Source organism: Xenopus laevis, chromosome 6L (assembly GCF_017654675.1).
Source record: "Xenopus laevis strain J_2021 chromosome 6L, Xenopus_laevis_v10.1, whole genome shotgun sequence".
Classification (NCBI taxonomy): Eukaryota; Metazoa; Chordata; class Amphibia; order Anura; family Pipidae; genus Xenopus; species Xenopus laevis.
Genome location: NC_054381.1, coordinates 85087836 through 85106182, shown reverse-complemented (window position 1 = coordinate 85106182; position 18347 = coordinate 85087836). Strand labels below are relative to the sequence as shown.

At 36.4% G+C, this 18347-nt stretch overlaps 1 protein-coding gene across 1 annotated transcript; it reads left to right on the top strand.

The window, feature by feature from the left end:
• Positions 1-1993: 1993 nt before the first annotated feature.
• On the top strand, positions 1994-13843 carry LOC108719090. Its single transcript, XM_018267703.2, has 4 exons — positions 1994-2098; positions 7664-7719; positions 9249-9567; positions 11405-13843. Exons 1-4 carry the CDS (start codon positions 2021-2023, stop codon positions 11630-11632), a joined length of 681 nt encoding a protein of 226 aa, XP_018123192.1. The 5' UTR covers positions 1994-2020; the 3' UTR covers positions 11633-13843.
• The last annotated feature ends 4504 nt before the right edge of the window (positions 13844-18347 follow it).

Below are 18347 nucleotides of genomic sequence, written 5' to 3'. Positions count from 1 at the left end.
TATAAAATGTATAATTAAACCATAGAATTCTTAATGAATCAGATGAAAATTGAGCATAGGACTGGCCAGATATGGGATGACTTTGACGTAGTTGGCCAGCTTAAATATATTGCAATATATGGACAAACAATCCCTGTTTTGTTTAAAGGGTAAGGCATTTTTCAGTAGCAGTATGCACAAAATGTCGCTGTCTTAAATATATTGATAATGGGTTGAGTGCAGAGGAATCTTGTATTTGTCTATATGTATTTTGTGGTCACACCCTCATTGCACCCCCGCCTAATGATTTTAAAAACTAGTGGTGAGCACAACTTTCCCCTGTTTGTTATAGTTATACAAGAGCAGTGACCAGCTCCATGTTGTAGCTCCCACCCCCTCCAACTATAGTCAGGTGATCCCACTGGTGTCTAATAAAAGGGCAGCCAAGTTTGGGAGTTTTACTTTGAAAGCAGCTAGTAAGTTGCAGGTAAAACGTATTCGTCCCTTTTATAAAATGTATAATTAAACCATAGAATTCTTAATGAATCAGATGAAAATTGAGCATAGGACTGGCCAGATATGGGATGACTTTGACGTAGTTGGCCAGCTTAAATATATTGCAATATATGGACAAACAATCCCTGTTTTGTTTAAAGGGTAAGGCATTTTTCAGTAGCAGTATGCACAAAATGTCGCTGTCTTAAATATATTGATAATGGGTTGAGTGCAGAGGAATCTTGTATTTGTCTATATATATATATATATATATATATATATATATATATATATATATATATATATATATATATATATAATGGTTCCTTGATTGTGTGTGTGTGTGTATATATATATAGGTTTTGCGTGCCAAGCACGTATGCCATACATTCTGGCAGGCAGGGGCTTTAACTGGCAAGCATGTACCTAGTACCCAGTAATGTGAATCGGCAGTGGAGAAAATTAATTTGCACTATTTTTATTTGGGGTCCGCACATGCCTGCTACTTTGGTATATCTATGCATTCTGGGCATCAAACTGTTCATTTGACCCTTGGTGTCAATATTTAGGGTGTTTTCCAGTTGTATGTAAGAAATTGGGTGAAATTAATGTGGCCAATTGCAATATTTTTAGGTGATTTTCAGAAATGTCATAAAAATAGCTGCTTTAGTTTATCCCTGCATATTAGGCATCAAACTGTTCAGGTGACCTTTGGTGTCAATATCTAGGGTGTTTTACAATTGTATGTAAGAAATTAGGTGATTGGCCAATTGCAATATTGAGAAAAAAATGTAAAAATAGCTGTCTTTATTGCCAAATTTAGGAAAGGTTTGCGGCTTGGTGCCTTGGAGTAGAAAGATGTTCATACCCAATTTGGATTCAGGGAATGTGTACTTTCCGAAAATATATGGTTTACTGGGGTGAACGTATTTTTTCTACCTTTACATTGTCTTATTTAATTGTACTATTGCAAATGTACATATGATGCATAATAATGTACCCTGTCTCTAGTTACCAGTAGGGTAGGGCTCCAGAGAAGAGGGACACTAATTATGTATGTCTTGGTTGAGGATTCATTCATTTATGCTACTTTAGAGAGCATTTAGTTTCATTCATTCATTTTCTGTTCAGGCATCACATTTTTAAGGGAATATACATATGAAATCCCTTTGATTACAGTGTACTAAAATCACAAAGCCTACAGTAATCTTAACATTAGATAATAGTAAGATCACTGATGTAGCACTGGTAGAGTGTACTTATTTTGCTATTTAACTTGGGGTTTTTGTAAACAATTATTAATGCAATGTGCTTTTGTTTATTTTGACACACATGCTGATCTTGTCCAGCACTCAAGCCTTCCACTTGAGAAACATTACTGTCAATACATTCTGTAATATACTGTATACAGGCAGTGCCCATTTTGTAAACATGTTGTAGTGAAATGCTTTTGTGGAACAAAACTTATTTTTAATAAAATGTCTGGCCAAGTGACAAACTACTCTTTCTTTCTACTTTTAGATGCATTTTAGTCTAATCAGATGGAATGTCAAAAAGGAGAAAAAATGAAACATGGTATTATCCTTTAAATCCTAAACGAATTTCTCAAAATAGAAATGAGAAGGTAAAGCAATGGCAGCTGCATATTTTGTTATGAATGATGAACATCCAAGCTCCTAAAATTTCATTTATTTTCAGAATCACATACCATACTCAATATCCTTCAAATTAAAGCAAGGCACATAAACCAGAGAACTTTGTTCTGTACATATTCTGGACGAAATATCACACAAACTCATTAGTGATCCGTTTTTTTTGTTCCCGATATTTCATTATACATTAACTTGTTATCCATGCTTTATATGAATGCAAATGTTTTTATTCTGCATGCTGAAAAGATTTTAGATATAGACACAACTCTGTGCTATTTAAAATTAGTGAACTCTTAATATAAATTATTATAATTTTGAATGTTACCATCTACATGTACTGTATATTATTCAGGTAAGACATTTTTGTAGTTTTGTCATATATAATTATTGTGGTTAATAGATGGTTAAACAACCAGTGGAAAGGAAAGGGGTGTTTACTTACTTACACAGGCTCAAGCTTGGGAGCCCTAAAGAGTGCTAAATTACATTAATCCATGGAGCTGTTGCAACTATGGCATTGGTGGTGCAAGATTAGATTTGCACCAAATGTTGGGTTAAAAAGCTGGTTCCAGGTACAGAGCACAGTGCAGCTGGATGTAAGGGAGCCCTAAACTTAACACCTGTCACAGGCAGGTGGTATGCACAAGGCTCTCTGGTGTGTTGTAGTCCCACATTGTTTTGTAGCTTGTAAGTTGCAAGTTAGGAGGTTTTCCAGTGGCCACATACATGTTTCCACCTACCACTTCCTCTGGATAAATGCACAACCTCCCTTGCTGTGATGAGCAGTATTTTTTCATCTAAGTCTAAAAGATGCCTCTCAGGGAGAAATGTGACCAAAATGTGAAAAACGGCAGGAACTAAAAAAGACCTTGCCACTTACAATCTAAGTTACAAGTGTGTAGGAGACAAAATATGTGAGGATTCTTATCAGGTGGCAGCACCTTATAATATATCATTTGGAATGAATGGTGTGTTAAAATACATGATGATAAGCTTTGCTAGGGTGTATTTTTAGAGATTGGAAGAAAGTCTGATTGAATATGAAAACGAATTCAAGAGAAGTACAATTCTTGCAAAGAAAAGGTATGATGAAAAAGTAATAATAGTAGATTGTTGGAAAACTACAGTATATTGAACTGTTGGAGAAAACTTCTCAAATATAAGTATTGTGGACAACACTGAAACCAAGAGTCAGTTGTTTAAATGTTTTTTTCTGAATGGCAGTAGAAGCCAATGAAGAGAATTATTAAGTGAAATATTAAACACAGAGTGGTTGGCTGATGTCTAGTAGTAGCATGCATTATACTACAATGTTAACAGTGAAGGAACAAATCATTCAGAGAGAGTTAATACAAACTCTGATATTATATGATGCAGGGTTATATTTTAAAAGTATGCTGTTGGTGAAAGTAATATTTATTGATTGGATAGAATTATAACGCCAGGCCTTGGGATTGAGGGGCAATATTTGAGTCATTAATGTTAAGATAGTACACAGGGCTCAAGATGTCCCAGATGTCAGGAGAAGGGGAGTCAAAAGTAATCAATGATATCAAAGATGTTGTAAGATTAAAACACATTAATATTAAGATGAAGTGGGTTTTTTTCATGTTTGCAGTTAGTAGGTCATTGGTAGGTCATGTTAGAGCATATTTGGTGGAATGTAGCAGCCAAAATGATCAAGCTTACTGGAATCAGTCCAGTGTTGAGGTGTTCAGAAATGAAGGGAAGCAACAAATGGAGTGCAGTTTGTCAATATTGGATGAATTCATTTATGTTTTTTTAGTAGTAAGTTCAATAAACTGTGTCTTCAGTCACCAGCATCAAAATGATGATTGGTAGCAGAATATAACCTGATGGCATTTTTGAGTTTTTGGTAGCTAAATCTATAACTCAACAGATACACCCTTTTTGATGTACAATATTTTTAAAGGAAATCACAGCCAACAAAAATAGGTTAAAATTATAAGTACAGGAGGATATAGAAATTACAGTGTTATTGCAATTTGCTTGATATACTTTATATCACCTATTTACTGTATATTTATATATGTCACTTTTATGGTACTAGTAATACCCATACTAGGTTCAACAAACCTGGATCCATCTGGATGGTATATATATATAACTGAGGTGTGACCAAAGGATAAAAAGAAGATTATATTTATTATTGACAGTATATCATCTATTCTTTATGCATATTGGACATTGCTTTTGTTGGACCTTTATCACATTTTTTTCAGGAAATTCATTCTTATGGTGTGTCTTATGAGTTTTTAGGATTCCAAACATAACAGCTGGCCTTAAAAGATTTTAGCCATTAGATAAACAATTCAAATATATATTCATCATCTCTTCAATGTTATGGAGCACTTTTTCTGAAATAGGATCAACAGTCTATAAAGACAAAATACTTATGAATAGACAATTCATTGCTAAAGAGAAGACTACATAATTTCCTATTTTACAGCAGAGCTAAAAGCAGAAGATAAGTCATGGTTCAGTTGTCACTTCCATTTCACACACATTTTGATGTTTAGGATTTCAGATAATTTAAACTCTTCTTTTGTCAAAGCTGCTGTTATTAACTGTTAATGGCAATATATATAACTCCTTTTTTCAGCTTGAAGCACTGCTTCATGCAGAATTTTCTCTTAGGTAAACCCTTGCAAAATAGTGGAGACAAAGAGCATTGACTCTGAAAAAGCACCCCCATACACTTTTTAGAAGAAATCTCAGTTGCTAGTGGTTTTATCAGTGCTGGTTGAAACAATTTTTAGGGGCCCATTTATTAAACATCAATTTTTTTCTGGTCCATAGTCATAACAGTAACTATGGTAGCAATGGTAACTATGGAAAAAATAGGAAGTATAGAAACTAGAGTAAATAGAATTGCAATGGTAACTATGGAAACAATAGTAGGAATGATAACACTAAAATCATTAGTAGCAGTTGTAACTGTGGAAATGGTAACTGTGGAAATTATATGAGCTATGGTAGTTATAGAAAAATAGTAGCAACAGTAACTATGGTAGCTTTGGTAATTAATAAATCAGTAGAAACTATGATAGCAATGGTAACTATGAAAACAATATTACCTATGGTAACTATGGAAATAATAGTAATTATGGTAGCAATGGGAACAATGCTAACAGTATTATATTTTAAGGGAAATATGCACACAATAGGAACTATAGAAATCTTTGTAACTAAGTTAACAATCATAACTATGGCAGCAATGGTAACTATGGAAACAAAAATAGTAATTGTGGTAGCAATGGAAACTATGGAAACAATATTACCTATGGTAACTATGGAAACAATAGTAACTAGGGTAGCAATGGGAACAATGCTACCAATATTATATTTTAAGGCATCTATGCACACAATAGGAACTATAGAAACCTTTGTAACTAAGAAAACAATCATAACAATGGCATCAATGGAAACAGATAGCAATGGCACCTATGAAAACAATAGTAACTAAGGTAGCAATGAAAACAATAATAACTATAGTAGCAATGGAAACAGTAGTAACTATGGTAGCAATAGTAACTGATAGCAATGGCACCTATGGAAACAATAGTAACTATGGTAGCAATGGTAACAATGGAAACAATAGTGATTATTATAGCAGTGGTAACCATGGAAACACTAATTACTACAGCAGCAATGGAAACAATAGTAACGATGGAATCATTAATAACTGATAGCAAATGGAAATAATCTTAACTAAATTAGCAAAGGTAATGATGGAAACAATAGGATAGGATGGAGAAAAAGGCCAAGTCCATCAAGTTCAATTCGAAATGACCTCGGTGTACATGCATACATACTGTATACTCATACCAACCACTCTATAAACAAGAAATAATCCTAACTCATCTTAAAGAAATTGTTCAGTAGTATAAAAATAAAACTGGGTAAATAGATAGGCAAAATAAAAAAAAACTTTTCAATATAGTTAGGCAAAAATGTAATCTATAAAGGCTTGAGTGACTGGCTGTCTAACATAATAGCCAGAACACTACTTTCTGCTTTGCAGCTCTCCACTGATTGGTTGCCCGGCAGGAACCAATCAGTGACTTGAGGGGGGCACAGGGGTCATAACTGTTTGCTTTTGAATCTAAGCAACATGCTGAGGATCAATTGAAAACTCACTGAACATTTATATCACATGTGGCCCCTCTTGAGTTCTCTGACTAACTGAAAAGAGCTGAAAAGCAGGAAGTCGTGTTCTTGATAGATTACATTTTTGGTTAACTAACTATATCAGTTTTTATTTTTAAACTGAACTGATCCTTTAAAGGCATTAATCAACCATCACTATATCACCTGGAAGGGCATTCTACAACCCAGTGTTGGACTGGGATGCCAGGGGCCCATCTGAAAACCTTAGACCATGGGTCCACTTTCCAAACTATAATTCCTCCACTACTCACTTAACCTCTTTATTTTCCTAGTCTTTTATATCTTTTAACGATACTCTATTGTTTCAATATCAAGCCTCTTTTTTGATAAAAAGAAATAGGGAATGACCATGAAATAGGCCAAATGGTTAGAAGCAAGAGGCCCACTAACACCTGGGCCCACTAACACCTGGGCCCACCAACACCTGGGCCCACCGTGATTTCTCCAGGTGTCCCAGCGGGCCAGTCCAACACTGCTACAACCTCACTTCCCTCTCTGTAAGGAACTACCTATGCTTCTTCAAATAAAAGTTCTGTTGCTCTAGTCTAAAGGGTGGCCTCTGTTGAGGTGATCCTTTTTAGAGTCCAAAATTGCACTGCATACTAAAGGCGAGGGACCTACAAAAAAGGAAAATGCTGTTTTCATCCCTTGAATTAATGCCCCTTTAATGCAATTTAGTACCTTACTTGCTTTAGTAGCCACATAATAACACAGTCTGGGGTTCGACAATTTGTTATGAAGGTCCCTAGATAATTCTTAATTGATAGCACACTGTCATTTAGTGTATAATGAAAATCTTCTTTGTGATCTTTTGCCCAGCCAGGATCTCTATCCAAAGGGATTCCATACTCTCCCAATGCTATCTATTGTTATTTATTTAGAGCATGGCTCTAATTCAGGTTTAGTAACTATGGTAGCAATTGAAACAATAGTAGCAACAGAAACTTTTATAGCAATGGTAACTATGGAAACAATAGCTACTATGGTAGCAATGGAAACAATAGTAAGATTGGTAACAATGTAAGATTGGAAACAATAGTAACTATGGTAGCAATAGTAAAATTGGAAAAAATAGTAACTATGGTAGCACAAATGGCTATGGAAACAATAGTAACTATAGTAGCAATGGTAACCATGGAAAAAAAAATTGTAGCCATTGCATCTGATAGCATCAACAACTATGAAACAGATTGTAACTATGGTAGCAATGGTAACAGTTGAAACAATAGTAAATATAGTATCCATGGTAACTATGGAAATAAGAGTAACTAGTGTAGGCATTTGTGATGTTTTAGTCAACAAATATACAAACTGCACCTGACCCTCTATTTCTCTATTTCCCACAGGCTTCGGGCTATCCACACATCACTAGCAGGAATGGCAACTATGGAAACAGCAGGAAGTATGTAAACAATAGTATTATGATAACAATGGCAACTATGGAAAAAATAGGAACTATACAAAACAATATTATCTACTGTATAACAGCAATGTTAACAATAGTGGTATCAGTACCGTATCTTAGTTTTATATCACCCATGGCAGTACACTACACAGTATTGATTTAAATTGTTAGTATAAGTGAATAAAATGAAGTGTCCTTTTTTATCCTTCACAATATAGTGTATAGAACTATATGACTCTTTATGAAGTTGGACGTAATGCTCATGATATTGCATGATCATTTTTTGTGTGAATCACACCCGATTGCAGCAATCATAAATTTAGCATGATAGGAATAGTCTTCCTGCACACAACCATATTTTAACGCATTGCGAAATACACGCAGAACGGGTAAAAATACATATACTGCGTTTACATGATCTTTTTTTTCTAAATTCGAAGTTTTTTTACTTCGAATCCTTCACTCGAAGTTAGTGAATCGGCCCCTAAGGGGCCCATTCATTAAGTTCGAGTGAAGGAATAGAAGAAAAAAAACTTCGAATTTCGAAGTGTTTTTTTGGCTACTTCGACCATCAAATGGGCTACTTGACCTTCGACTATGACTTAAACTTCAAATCGAACGATTTGAACTAAAAATCGTTCGACTATTCGACCATTTGATAGTCGAAGTACTGTCTCTTTAAGAAAAAACTTCGACCCCCTAGTTCGCCACCTAATAGCTACCGAGCTCAATGTTAGCCTATGGGGAAGGTCCCCATAGGCTTGCCTAACTTTTTTTGGTCGAAGGATAATCCTTCGATCGTTGGATTAAAATCCTTTGAATCGTCAATTCGAAGGATTTAATCGTTCGATCGAACGATTATTCCTTCGATCATTCGATCAAAGTATTTGCGCAAAATCCTTCGACTTCATTCCCCAGTCGAATATCCTTCGATTTTCATTCCCCAGTCGAATATCGAGGGTTGATTAACCCTCGATATTCGACCCTTGATGAATTTGCCCCTAATAATTTGTAAGCTATGAGTACAAATTTACCATTGGGTAGAAGTTATCACTGCTTCATTAAGGGGTGCAAAACCCATCACTATGCTATGCATGGAGCAAGGAGAAGTGTGCTCTGTGTCTTGAACTAGTTGCACCATTCTTGGCACATCTGGCCCAGGGTACATAGTGCCTGTCTTTAACTAACAGTAAAGAAAAATATAGAGATTACTCAAAAAGTATCAGTCAATGCACAACTGGTATGCTAAAGAAATGACTTTATTCAGCAGATAAACAAGCCCATAGGCTTGCTTAGCAGATATGTTGGTGTGTGAGTCAATACCCCCAATAGTTTATTAATAATCTTTATCAAAAGGAATTCTAGTGTTTAGTAGTTGAAACACATTTTTAAAGGGGTGTTTCAAATTTATGTTAACTTCTAGTATGTTTTAGAATGCCTAATTCTAAGCAACTTTTCAGTTGACTTGATATTTTCTTTTTTTATAGTTTTTGAATCATATGCTACCTTCTTCTTACTATTTCCAGCTTTGAAATGGGGTCACTGACCCCATATAAAAAAACAAATTATGGGGGCGGAGCAAACTGCAGAGCGAGATGGAAGCAATGTGAGGGAGCTCCTGTGCTGCAGACTCTAAAGAAGCGTCCGGTCCGCTCACATATCATGGGGAAACACAGAAAACTGAAAGATCAGAGTGGAGAGGTACAGAAAACACAGAAACATACCGAAGCACAGCGTCTACTGAAGCAATTCTTCATGCCGTCGGACAGTGAGAAAGCTACGGGCGTTTCCAAGATGGCGTCTCATCCCGCCAGAGGATCTGCAACAGATTCGGATAGTGAGTCGGTGAGTTCTGATATAACAACTTTGACTTACTTAAAGGGATACTGTCATGGAAAAACATGTCATGGATTTTTTTATATCTAATTTTAAAATTTGCTATGGGGCTAGACATTTTGACATTTCCCAGCTGCCCTCAGGTCATGTGACTTGTGCTCTGATAAACTTCAGTCACACTTTACGGCTGCACTGCAAATTGGAGTGATGTCATTACCCCTCCCTCCTACAAGCTGCTGTAATGTAAATAGAGCCTTGTCTGCTGAGCCTGTCAATTGAACAATAGGCAGGAATCAAGATAAGCTCCCACTGATACCACTTCAGAAGGACTGAATAAGATAGTCCTGTGATCACTGCCCCCACTTACGTTTCAAAAAATAAATATACATACACACACAATTCATTTTGGACACTGGAAAAAATATTTTATATAGATAGTTTATTATATTTGTTTACACAAAAATGAATGGCAGAAACACAGGAGTACACTCCCAGGACTGATGACAGGGAATAGAAAAAAAGGATAAAATAAGGAGGACATACTTGAAAACCAGGAAAACTTAGGAGGAAGTCTAGGAAGGGTTAAAATAGTTCAGGAGAAAGGAGGCAGTAAGTAGTTAATGAAAAAAGAAGCATTGCAGGAAAGGAGCAAGGTCTGTGTGAGGTGGATAGCAGAGGGAACTCACAGCTCCTTTACCTCATCTTGTAACCAGTAAAACTAACTAGGAAGGCAGCAAGTAGAGAAAGTTCCCCTCACCAAAGGAATGCAGAGAACAAACTTACAGAATGGCAGGAGCTTTGATAGTGTCTGTGGGAGGAGGGGCTGCTAGTGCAGCTGTAGAGAAGGCAGAAGGTAGGAAAGTGAAAGTAATTGCTTCCCTGCAAACCATGTGACCTCTCTCCTCCAAACATCACACGCATGGGCAGAGAGGGGAGGGGGAGTGTACAGCTAGATTCTCATGTCGTAGTGCGACTTGGCTTTTCATTACAGAGTGACTGCCTCCAAGCACACAGGTAATGCTGTGCCTGCTGTTAGAGCAGCACAGGATGAATGTGCAATGAGCAAAAATGGAAGCCCCCATGACAAAATACAAACTAAAATAACTTATGCATGGATTTGTGGATTAACATTTTATTTGCCAGACAGTGTTTATGGATGTGTGTTTTTTATAAAAAAAAAAAAAAATTTTAAAATGACTACAGATTCCCTTTAAAATCACTACCGACAAAAGCAGACTTGCTGGATATGATGACAGAAATTAAGCGTACTGTTAAAGAGGAAGTTGCGGGTATTAAAACGGAGATGACTGCGCTTAACTCCAGGGTCTCAGAAATTGAAGACAGGAGTGACTCTGCAGACACAGTTATAGAAGCGCTTACTGTGGCAAACGCACATTATGCTAAAAAGATTCACTCTTAACAGAGCAGATTAGAGGACATTGACAATAGAGGGAGACGGAATAACCTCCGTATCAGGGGCCTTCCTGAACTACCTGATGGGAGTAACCTCCCTACTACGATTGTCACCCTCTTTCGGCAAATACTGAATGTACCAGATACCCATGTTATAGACATAGAAAGAGTTCATAGAGCTCTCAGACCAAAAGGCCTCCCCACGGAAAAGCCCAGAGACATTATATGCTGCCTGACACGGTTTCAAATTAAAGAGGAGATACTAACAAAGGCCAGGAAACAACAACCTGTTAAGTTTTCTGGATCGGAGATTATTGTTTTACAGGATCTTTCTTGGCACACCCTCCAACAGCGTCGCATGATTAGACCTGTGCTGCAGCAGTTAAAGGAACACAACCTCATGTTTTACTGGATGTATCCATTTGGATTACAGGTCTCGAAAGAGGGTAAAAAAAACATGCTCACGGGCCCAGAAGATCTATCTACCTTCTGCCAAGTGTGTGGTGAACCAGATGTTGAAGAATGGAAACAGTTCTGCCAATCTCCTTCGGTCCCAGACCTCGTGAGGAAAGATTCATGGTCCTTGGTCTCCTCGCCTAAAAACAAAAAAAAGAAGGTTAAACAGACACCGGAAAAGAAGAAAGCTACAACTGACACTTGATTCATACTTTGGGACTTTGAACGGCTCCCCATGAGCCGTTCAAAGTCTAAGTTGTCTCAACTTCAGGACTGGTATATTTAATATCCTTTTTCTTTTTTATATTTTTTCTGTTTTTCATATGCTTTGAGAGTTTGCGTTGCGGGACTTCACTTGTCCGTCTGACAGACGGTACTTCCCCCCCCCCAGGGGTACCAACAGGGTATACCTGACGAATTTTGACCCTTTTCAGGGAGTCAATAAGTTTGCCCCATAAGTTTTACCACTGCTATTTTTTTTTACTTATTTTAAGATGCTGAAATCTGTGATGTGGTTTTATATTGTTTTCATTCCTGGAACAAATGTTGTTTTGCTTGTGTTAACTATGGGTCGATTTTTCACGCAACTGTTCGGACATAGTTGGTTCACTACTTTGAACACGCTTTTACCTATGTGATGGCGAAGGTGATAAATGTATGTTCACTCAATGCTAATGGGTTGAACTGCCCTGAAAAAAGAAGTAAAATTATGAGGGAACTGGTACATAATAAGGCAAATGTGGTTATGTTGCAAGAAACCCATTTTAAAGGTACTGACTTTTTCCTTCAAAAATATAGGGATTTCCCCAGATGGTTTTATAGTAATGATCCACATAGTAAGATTAATGGAGTAGCGCTAAGACTACACAAATCATTGGATTTTCAATTAAAAGACGAAATGAAGGATGTAGAGGGGAGATATGTTATTGTTAAAGGGATTCTGCAACAAAAGAAATGCACCTTGGGCTGTCTTTATTTGCCGAACACCAACCAAGTTATTTACCTTATTAAACTCCTGAATAACACTGAAAACTTTGCAGAGGGATTAATTATCTTGGGAGGGGATTTGAATCTCACCCTGAATCCTGCTATAGATAACTCTAAGGGTACTTCATATATACCTTATTCGGCCTTGAACAAGGCAAAAAAGAAATTTCAAAAATGCCACCTAATTGATACCTGGAGATATACACATAACTCGGACAAAGACTACACTTTCTACTCCGCAGCTAAGAATACGTATTCAAGGATAGATTATATTTTTGTATCCCAATTCCACTTAGAAACAGTGAAAATGGCTAAGATACACAATATAATTTGGTCTGACCACGCAATGACGCAAATTCAGATTTCACTCCCTACCCGGCCAACAATAGCGTGGAGGTGGCGGTTAAATGATACTCTATTGGATGACCCGAAGTGCATGACTGAATTAAAACGAGCAATAATAGAATATACTGCAAATATAAATAATGATGGAACCTCACCATTAACCTGATGGTTAGCGCTGAATGCCTTGTAAGAGGAATATTGATTAAGCATGGTGCAAGATTGAAAAGAGAGAGATATGCACGCACAATATCTCTTTTAGAACGTATACATGAACTTGAATTAGAACATAAGCACCAACAAACAGATCATATCTTTGCACAACTCACCAAAGCACTTCTGGATTTACACACACATACGAATAACCAAACCAAATTTTTTCTATCTAGAATATGGCAACAATATTATGAATTTGGTAACAAACCAGAGAAATTTTTAGCTAAAGCTTTGAAAAAGAAACAAGCCAATGCCTTTATTTGCCAAATTAAGGACTCCCAAGGTAAAACTCAGAAGACCCCTCAAAAAATAGCAGAAACATTTAAACGTTACTATGAAAAATTGTATAATTTGCAAGATTCTGAGAATTTGTGTACACTACAGTACATTTCTCCGGTCATTCCTAAAGACAAGTTTCATATGCTAACTAGACCAATTGATATCGACGAAATTGAGGAATACATCAAATCACTAAAACTAAGTAAGGCCCTGGCCCTGACGGATATACTGCTACATTTTACAAACTCAGTAAAGCGGAAATAATCCCACTGCTTCTCTCATTATTCAACAATCTTTCACTTGACAACCCCCCCCCCAATAAAGAATTCTTACTGGCCCATGTATCAGTAATTCCTAAGGCTGGAAAAGACCAACTGCTATGCAGTAGTTATAGGCCTATCTCCCTACTTAATTTGGATCTTAAGATTTATGCCAAACTCTTGGCTCAGCGACTGAAACCATTACTGCCTCAAGTCATACATAGAGACCAAGTAGGCTTCGTTCAGGGTAGGGAAGCTAAAGAAAATACAAATAAGGTGATAAATTGGTTATTATGGAGCAAAAGATTGAAGATACCCTCCCTACTTTTATCGACAGACGCAGAAAAGGCTTTTGATCGTATTGATTGGGCCTTTCTAGCTAAAGCACTGAAAGCTATAGATTTACCTAAAGAGTTTATATCGAAAATCATGGCAATGTATACAGTCCCTACAGCGCAAGCCAGGGTGAATGGATTACTTTCTGGGGCGTGGGATATAAGAAATGGTACTAGACAAGGTTGCCCATTATCGCCACTTGTATGTCATCTGCATGGAATTCCTTCTTATAGGAATCCAAAATAATCCCAACATTGAAGGTCTGACGATCGGTGGCAAGGAATTTAAGGCAGCGGCCTTCGCAGATGACCTATTGTTGATTGTTACTAATCCGCTTAAGTCATTCCCCTATATAATAAAAGAACTGGAGACATATGGAATCTGTTCGAATTATAAAATTAATCTGGAAAAATCGGAAGCTTTACCTATATTACTTCGAGCGAAGGATTCGAAGTAAAAAAACTTCGAATTTCGAAGTTTTTTTTGGGCTACTTCGACCATCGAATGGGCTACTACGACCTTCGACTGTGACTACGACTTTGAATCGGAGGATTCGAACTAAAAATCGTTAGACTATTCGACCATTCGGTAGTCGAAGTACTGTCTCTTTAAAGAAAACTTTGACCCCTTACTTCGCCATCTAAAAGCTACCGAACTCAATGTTAGCCTATGGGGAAGGTCCCCCATAGGCTTGGCTAACTTTTTTTGATCAAAGGATATTCCTTCGATCGTTGGATTAAAATCCTTTGAATCGTTCGATTCGAAGGATTTTATCGTTCGATCGAAGGAATAATCCTTTGATCGTTCGATCGTACTATTTGCGCTAAATCCTTCGACTTCGATATTCGAAGTTGAAGGATTTTAATTCCTAGTTGAATATCGAGGGTTAACTAACCCTCGATATTCGACCCTTAGTGGATCAGCCCCTAAATGTCCAGTGATCCTAGATGCCCCTTCAATACTTCTGTACTATAGATATGAACCCCGAGACAAGACAAAAAAACCCTCCTTCTCCAGCTCTTGATGGCTGCTAAAGCCCTTATTCCAATGAATTGGAGGAAGGAAAGTCCACCAACACTTGCTAACTGGTACACGTTGGTTAATGAGATATGCGCGATGGAAGAGTTAACTGCCTTCATACAGCCACATTAGATTTGCCGCCATTTGGTTGCCGTGGAAACAGTTTCTCAATGCCTCAGACAGCAATTCTTAATAATGACTACCATGGATGCTATAGAAATTGACCATACTTACCCTACTTGGGACTTCAATTTCTTGGAGACCTAGACATAATACAAAAACACAATAGAATTAGATAGGAGTACTTACTTACGCCAGGAATGGAATGATGTTATAGTTTATGTTTATTATTTTATTGTTTAGTTTTACCTTTTGTATAACTTGTATGTTTCCTCCTTTGACTATGTGTCTTGAATATGTGTACAACATGTGTGGAGGACTGCAAGGATTGGAAAGATATGTAAAATGTGAATAATTGATGCTTTTACTGTCTTCTTAAATTATTTACATGTCAATAAACGTTGAATAAATAAAAAAAAAAAAAAAACCTTAAAAAAAACAAAAAAAAACAAATTATTTTTTATTGCTACTTTTATTTCAATCATTGTATGGTTGCTACGGTAATTTGGACCCTAGTAACCAGACTGCTGAAATTGAAAACTGGAGATTTGCTAAGTAAAAAGCTTAATAACTCAAACACCACAAATAAAAAAAATTTAAATCAATTGACTATTGTCTCTGAACATCAAACAACCCTTTTTAATTCACCCTGATTACATAAACAAACTAAAGTGTAATGAAACTGTAGTGCACGGTGCCCATTTCATCATTTATATTATTTATAAACTGACAGTAAGCACAGGGCTAGAAATGTCCTTTTTACCCTATGAATGAGACTCAAGTGAGAGAAGTGCATGTGTGTATCTATAGGTCATCAATTTGCTGCTCTTTACATGGCAGATACACATTAGTTAGCCATTTCTAGTGAGCTTGCTTCCAGAATTACTGTAGTTCAATGATTTGCAACTGACAGCAGGTCCAAATCCAGAACATACTATTCTAGAAAATGTGAAGATGCATGATAAAGGTAAATTGTGACCAACACATGGTGCTCTGTTTTTTTTTTCCATTTTGCACCTTGGCTTTTTTTTGTTAATATGCCTTATGGTAAGATGGGCTAGAAATTCCAAGGATGACACCTACACTACCACAAATAATATATAGTTACAAATAGTATAGTCACATAGAATAAAAAATATTGAGCTGTTGCCATGCAGTTATTTTAAGATTAAAAGAACTGTCATCCAGACACAGTTGAAGTGCCTTTTTGAGTTAAAATAAATAACGGTTGTTCCATTCTTTTTGCAATGATTTTCTAAGATTGTTTTCAAAGGTTCTAAACATTTATGTTGATGCTGGCATTCAGTTTCTTATGGATACTAATGATTGTGTTAATACTACACAAAGATAAATTTTTCATAAACCATTCATGTCCCAAAATAAAAATGTAAGGCACCAACTTACATTTTTATTGATGGCTCACATCCATTGATTTCTGTTTGCACATTGTAAGCTGCAAAATGTAATTCATTTGAAAATAAGAACTACACTGCATGAAAATGATGGCGTGTTTGTGGCATATATATTCAATCTCTCGACAGTTTGGTGCCTCCCACTGATTAAAGTAGGCTATTAAGGGACCTTTGGAGCTTAATCATAGAATTTATAGACTTCCTTAAGTTCCAAATACTAATGCTATAGCTGTCAGTTTGGAAGTCTCAAATTTGATTAATAATTATTTTGTATCCATTTACATTTACAAAGAACAATGCTTCGTTTAAATTAATAAAATACCTATGCAAGAATGTGCTTCAGTTTAACAAATAATATTGTGCTGCACTGCTTTAATATATACAATAAATATAAAAAAAATTTAAGAAATCTTGCATATTTATCTGTTCTTTATATATCCTCTATGTATTGTGTGCTACTCATAAAGGGAGCAGAAAAAAAAAATATATACATAAATATGAGCACTATAAAATGTATGTATGTATGTATGTGTATATATATATATATATATATATATATATATATATATATATATATATATATATATATATATATATATATATATATATATATATATATATATATATATATATATATATATACAAAAAGAAGTTGCAACAGCACTCACGCTTTACAGCAAGTTCAGCGGTGCACGTCCCTTGGGGATTCCGGTCAGTCCTCCAAAATCTAGAAACGTAGTAACAGACAGCACTCGCTTGTAATGCTCAAAGGTATCTTTATATCAAATGTTAAAAAATGACATCACCATATGTATGCACATATAAAAAGCGACGTTTCGAGCCTACATAGGCTCTTTATCAAGCCATGTGTAGCAATGGTATCAAGAACAAACATAAACATGTGAGTATTTAAGGATCATCAAAGGAAGTGACATCGCAACATATTCATTATCCTCTATACAGGGTTGATACAATGTATACTGAACACTGGTTGAATTAGATACATAACACTTGTAGAAACAGATATAGCTACAAAAATAAATACAAATTGTAATCCTTATTAAGGCCTGCTGGATGAAGTGAATGTAACCTTTTAATCCACCATACTTCCCGTTGTTTAAGCCTAAATTCACGGTCTCCTCCCCTAACTAAGGGGGGCACATGCTCTAATACCATGAACCGTAATTGATCCACAGTATGTCCCTTTTCTTTGAAATGACGTGACAATGGTAAAGCAGTGTTTCCCAATTTGATGGTGGACTTGTGTTGTGATATCCGTGATTTGGCCTTTTGGATAGTTTCCCTGACGTAAATCATGCCACATGGGCAAACTATCGCATACACCACAAATTGTGATAAGCAGGTGTGGTATCCCCTAATTTGAATAGACTCTCCAGTACCTGGATGTAAGAAGAATTTGCCTTTAATCACATGTCGGCACTGTTTGCAGTCAAGGCAAGGATACATACCACTGTTACGTTGCCCCAAAAATGTGCTGGTTAATTTAGACCCTATAGTTTTTCCTCTTTTGTATGAGATCAGTGGAGGGGAAATAAATTCCCTCACCGTAGGATAGGCTCTACATAGAATTGGCCAATGTTTCTGTAGGATGCCATTTATTTGTCTAGAAAGTCCACCGTGTTGTGTAACAAAGGTAATTCTAGGGCCCTTCACTTTTCTAGATTTTGACTGTCCTATAGCCTTTTCGGCTTTGTCCAATACTTGTGATGGATACCCCCTCTTTTTAAATTTATGCCTCATTTGTTTGATTTGGACATCCCTAATCACTGGGTCACTAACCAACCTGTGAACCCGTGTTAACTGGCTGATTGGTATCGAATGTTTGGTGTGCCTAGGGTGGTTGCTATCAAAATGTAAAATCTGATTTCGGTCAGTAGGTTTAGAGTATAGTTTAGTCTGTAGCCCTCCTTCTCTATAAACTAATACA

Excerpts from the sequence above, each read along its gene's own strand:
- LOC108719090 (XM_018267703.2), top strand. The coding sequence starts at position 2,021 with ATGTCAAAAAGGAGAAAAAATGAAACATGGTATTATCCTTTAAATCCT. Across the intron at positions 2,099-7,663 it reads CTCAAAATAGAAATGAGAAG|GCTTCGGGCTATCCACACAT; the intron begins GTAAAGCAATGG and ends TATTTCCCACAG. Across the intron at positions 9,568-11,404 it reads CAGATTCGGATAGTGAGTCG|GTCTCGAAAGAGGGTAAAAA; the intron begins GTGAGTTCTGAT and ends TTTGGATTACAG.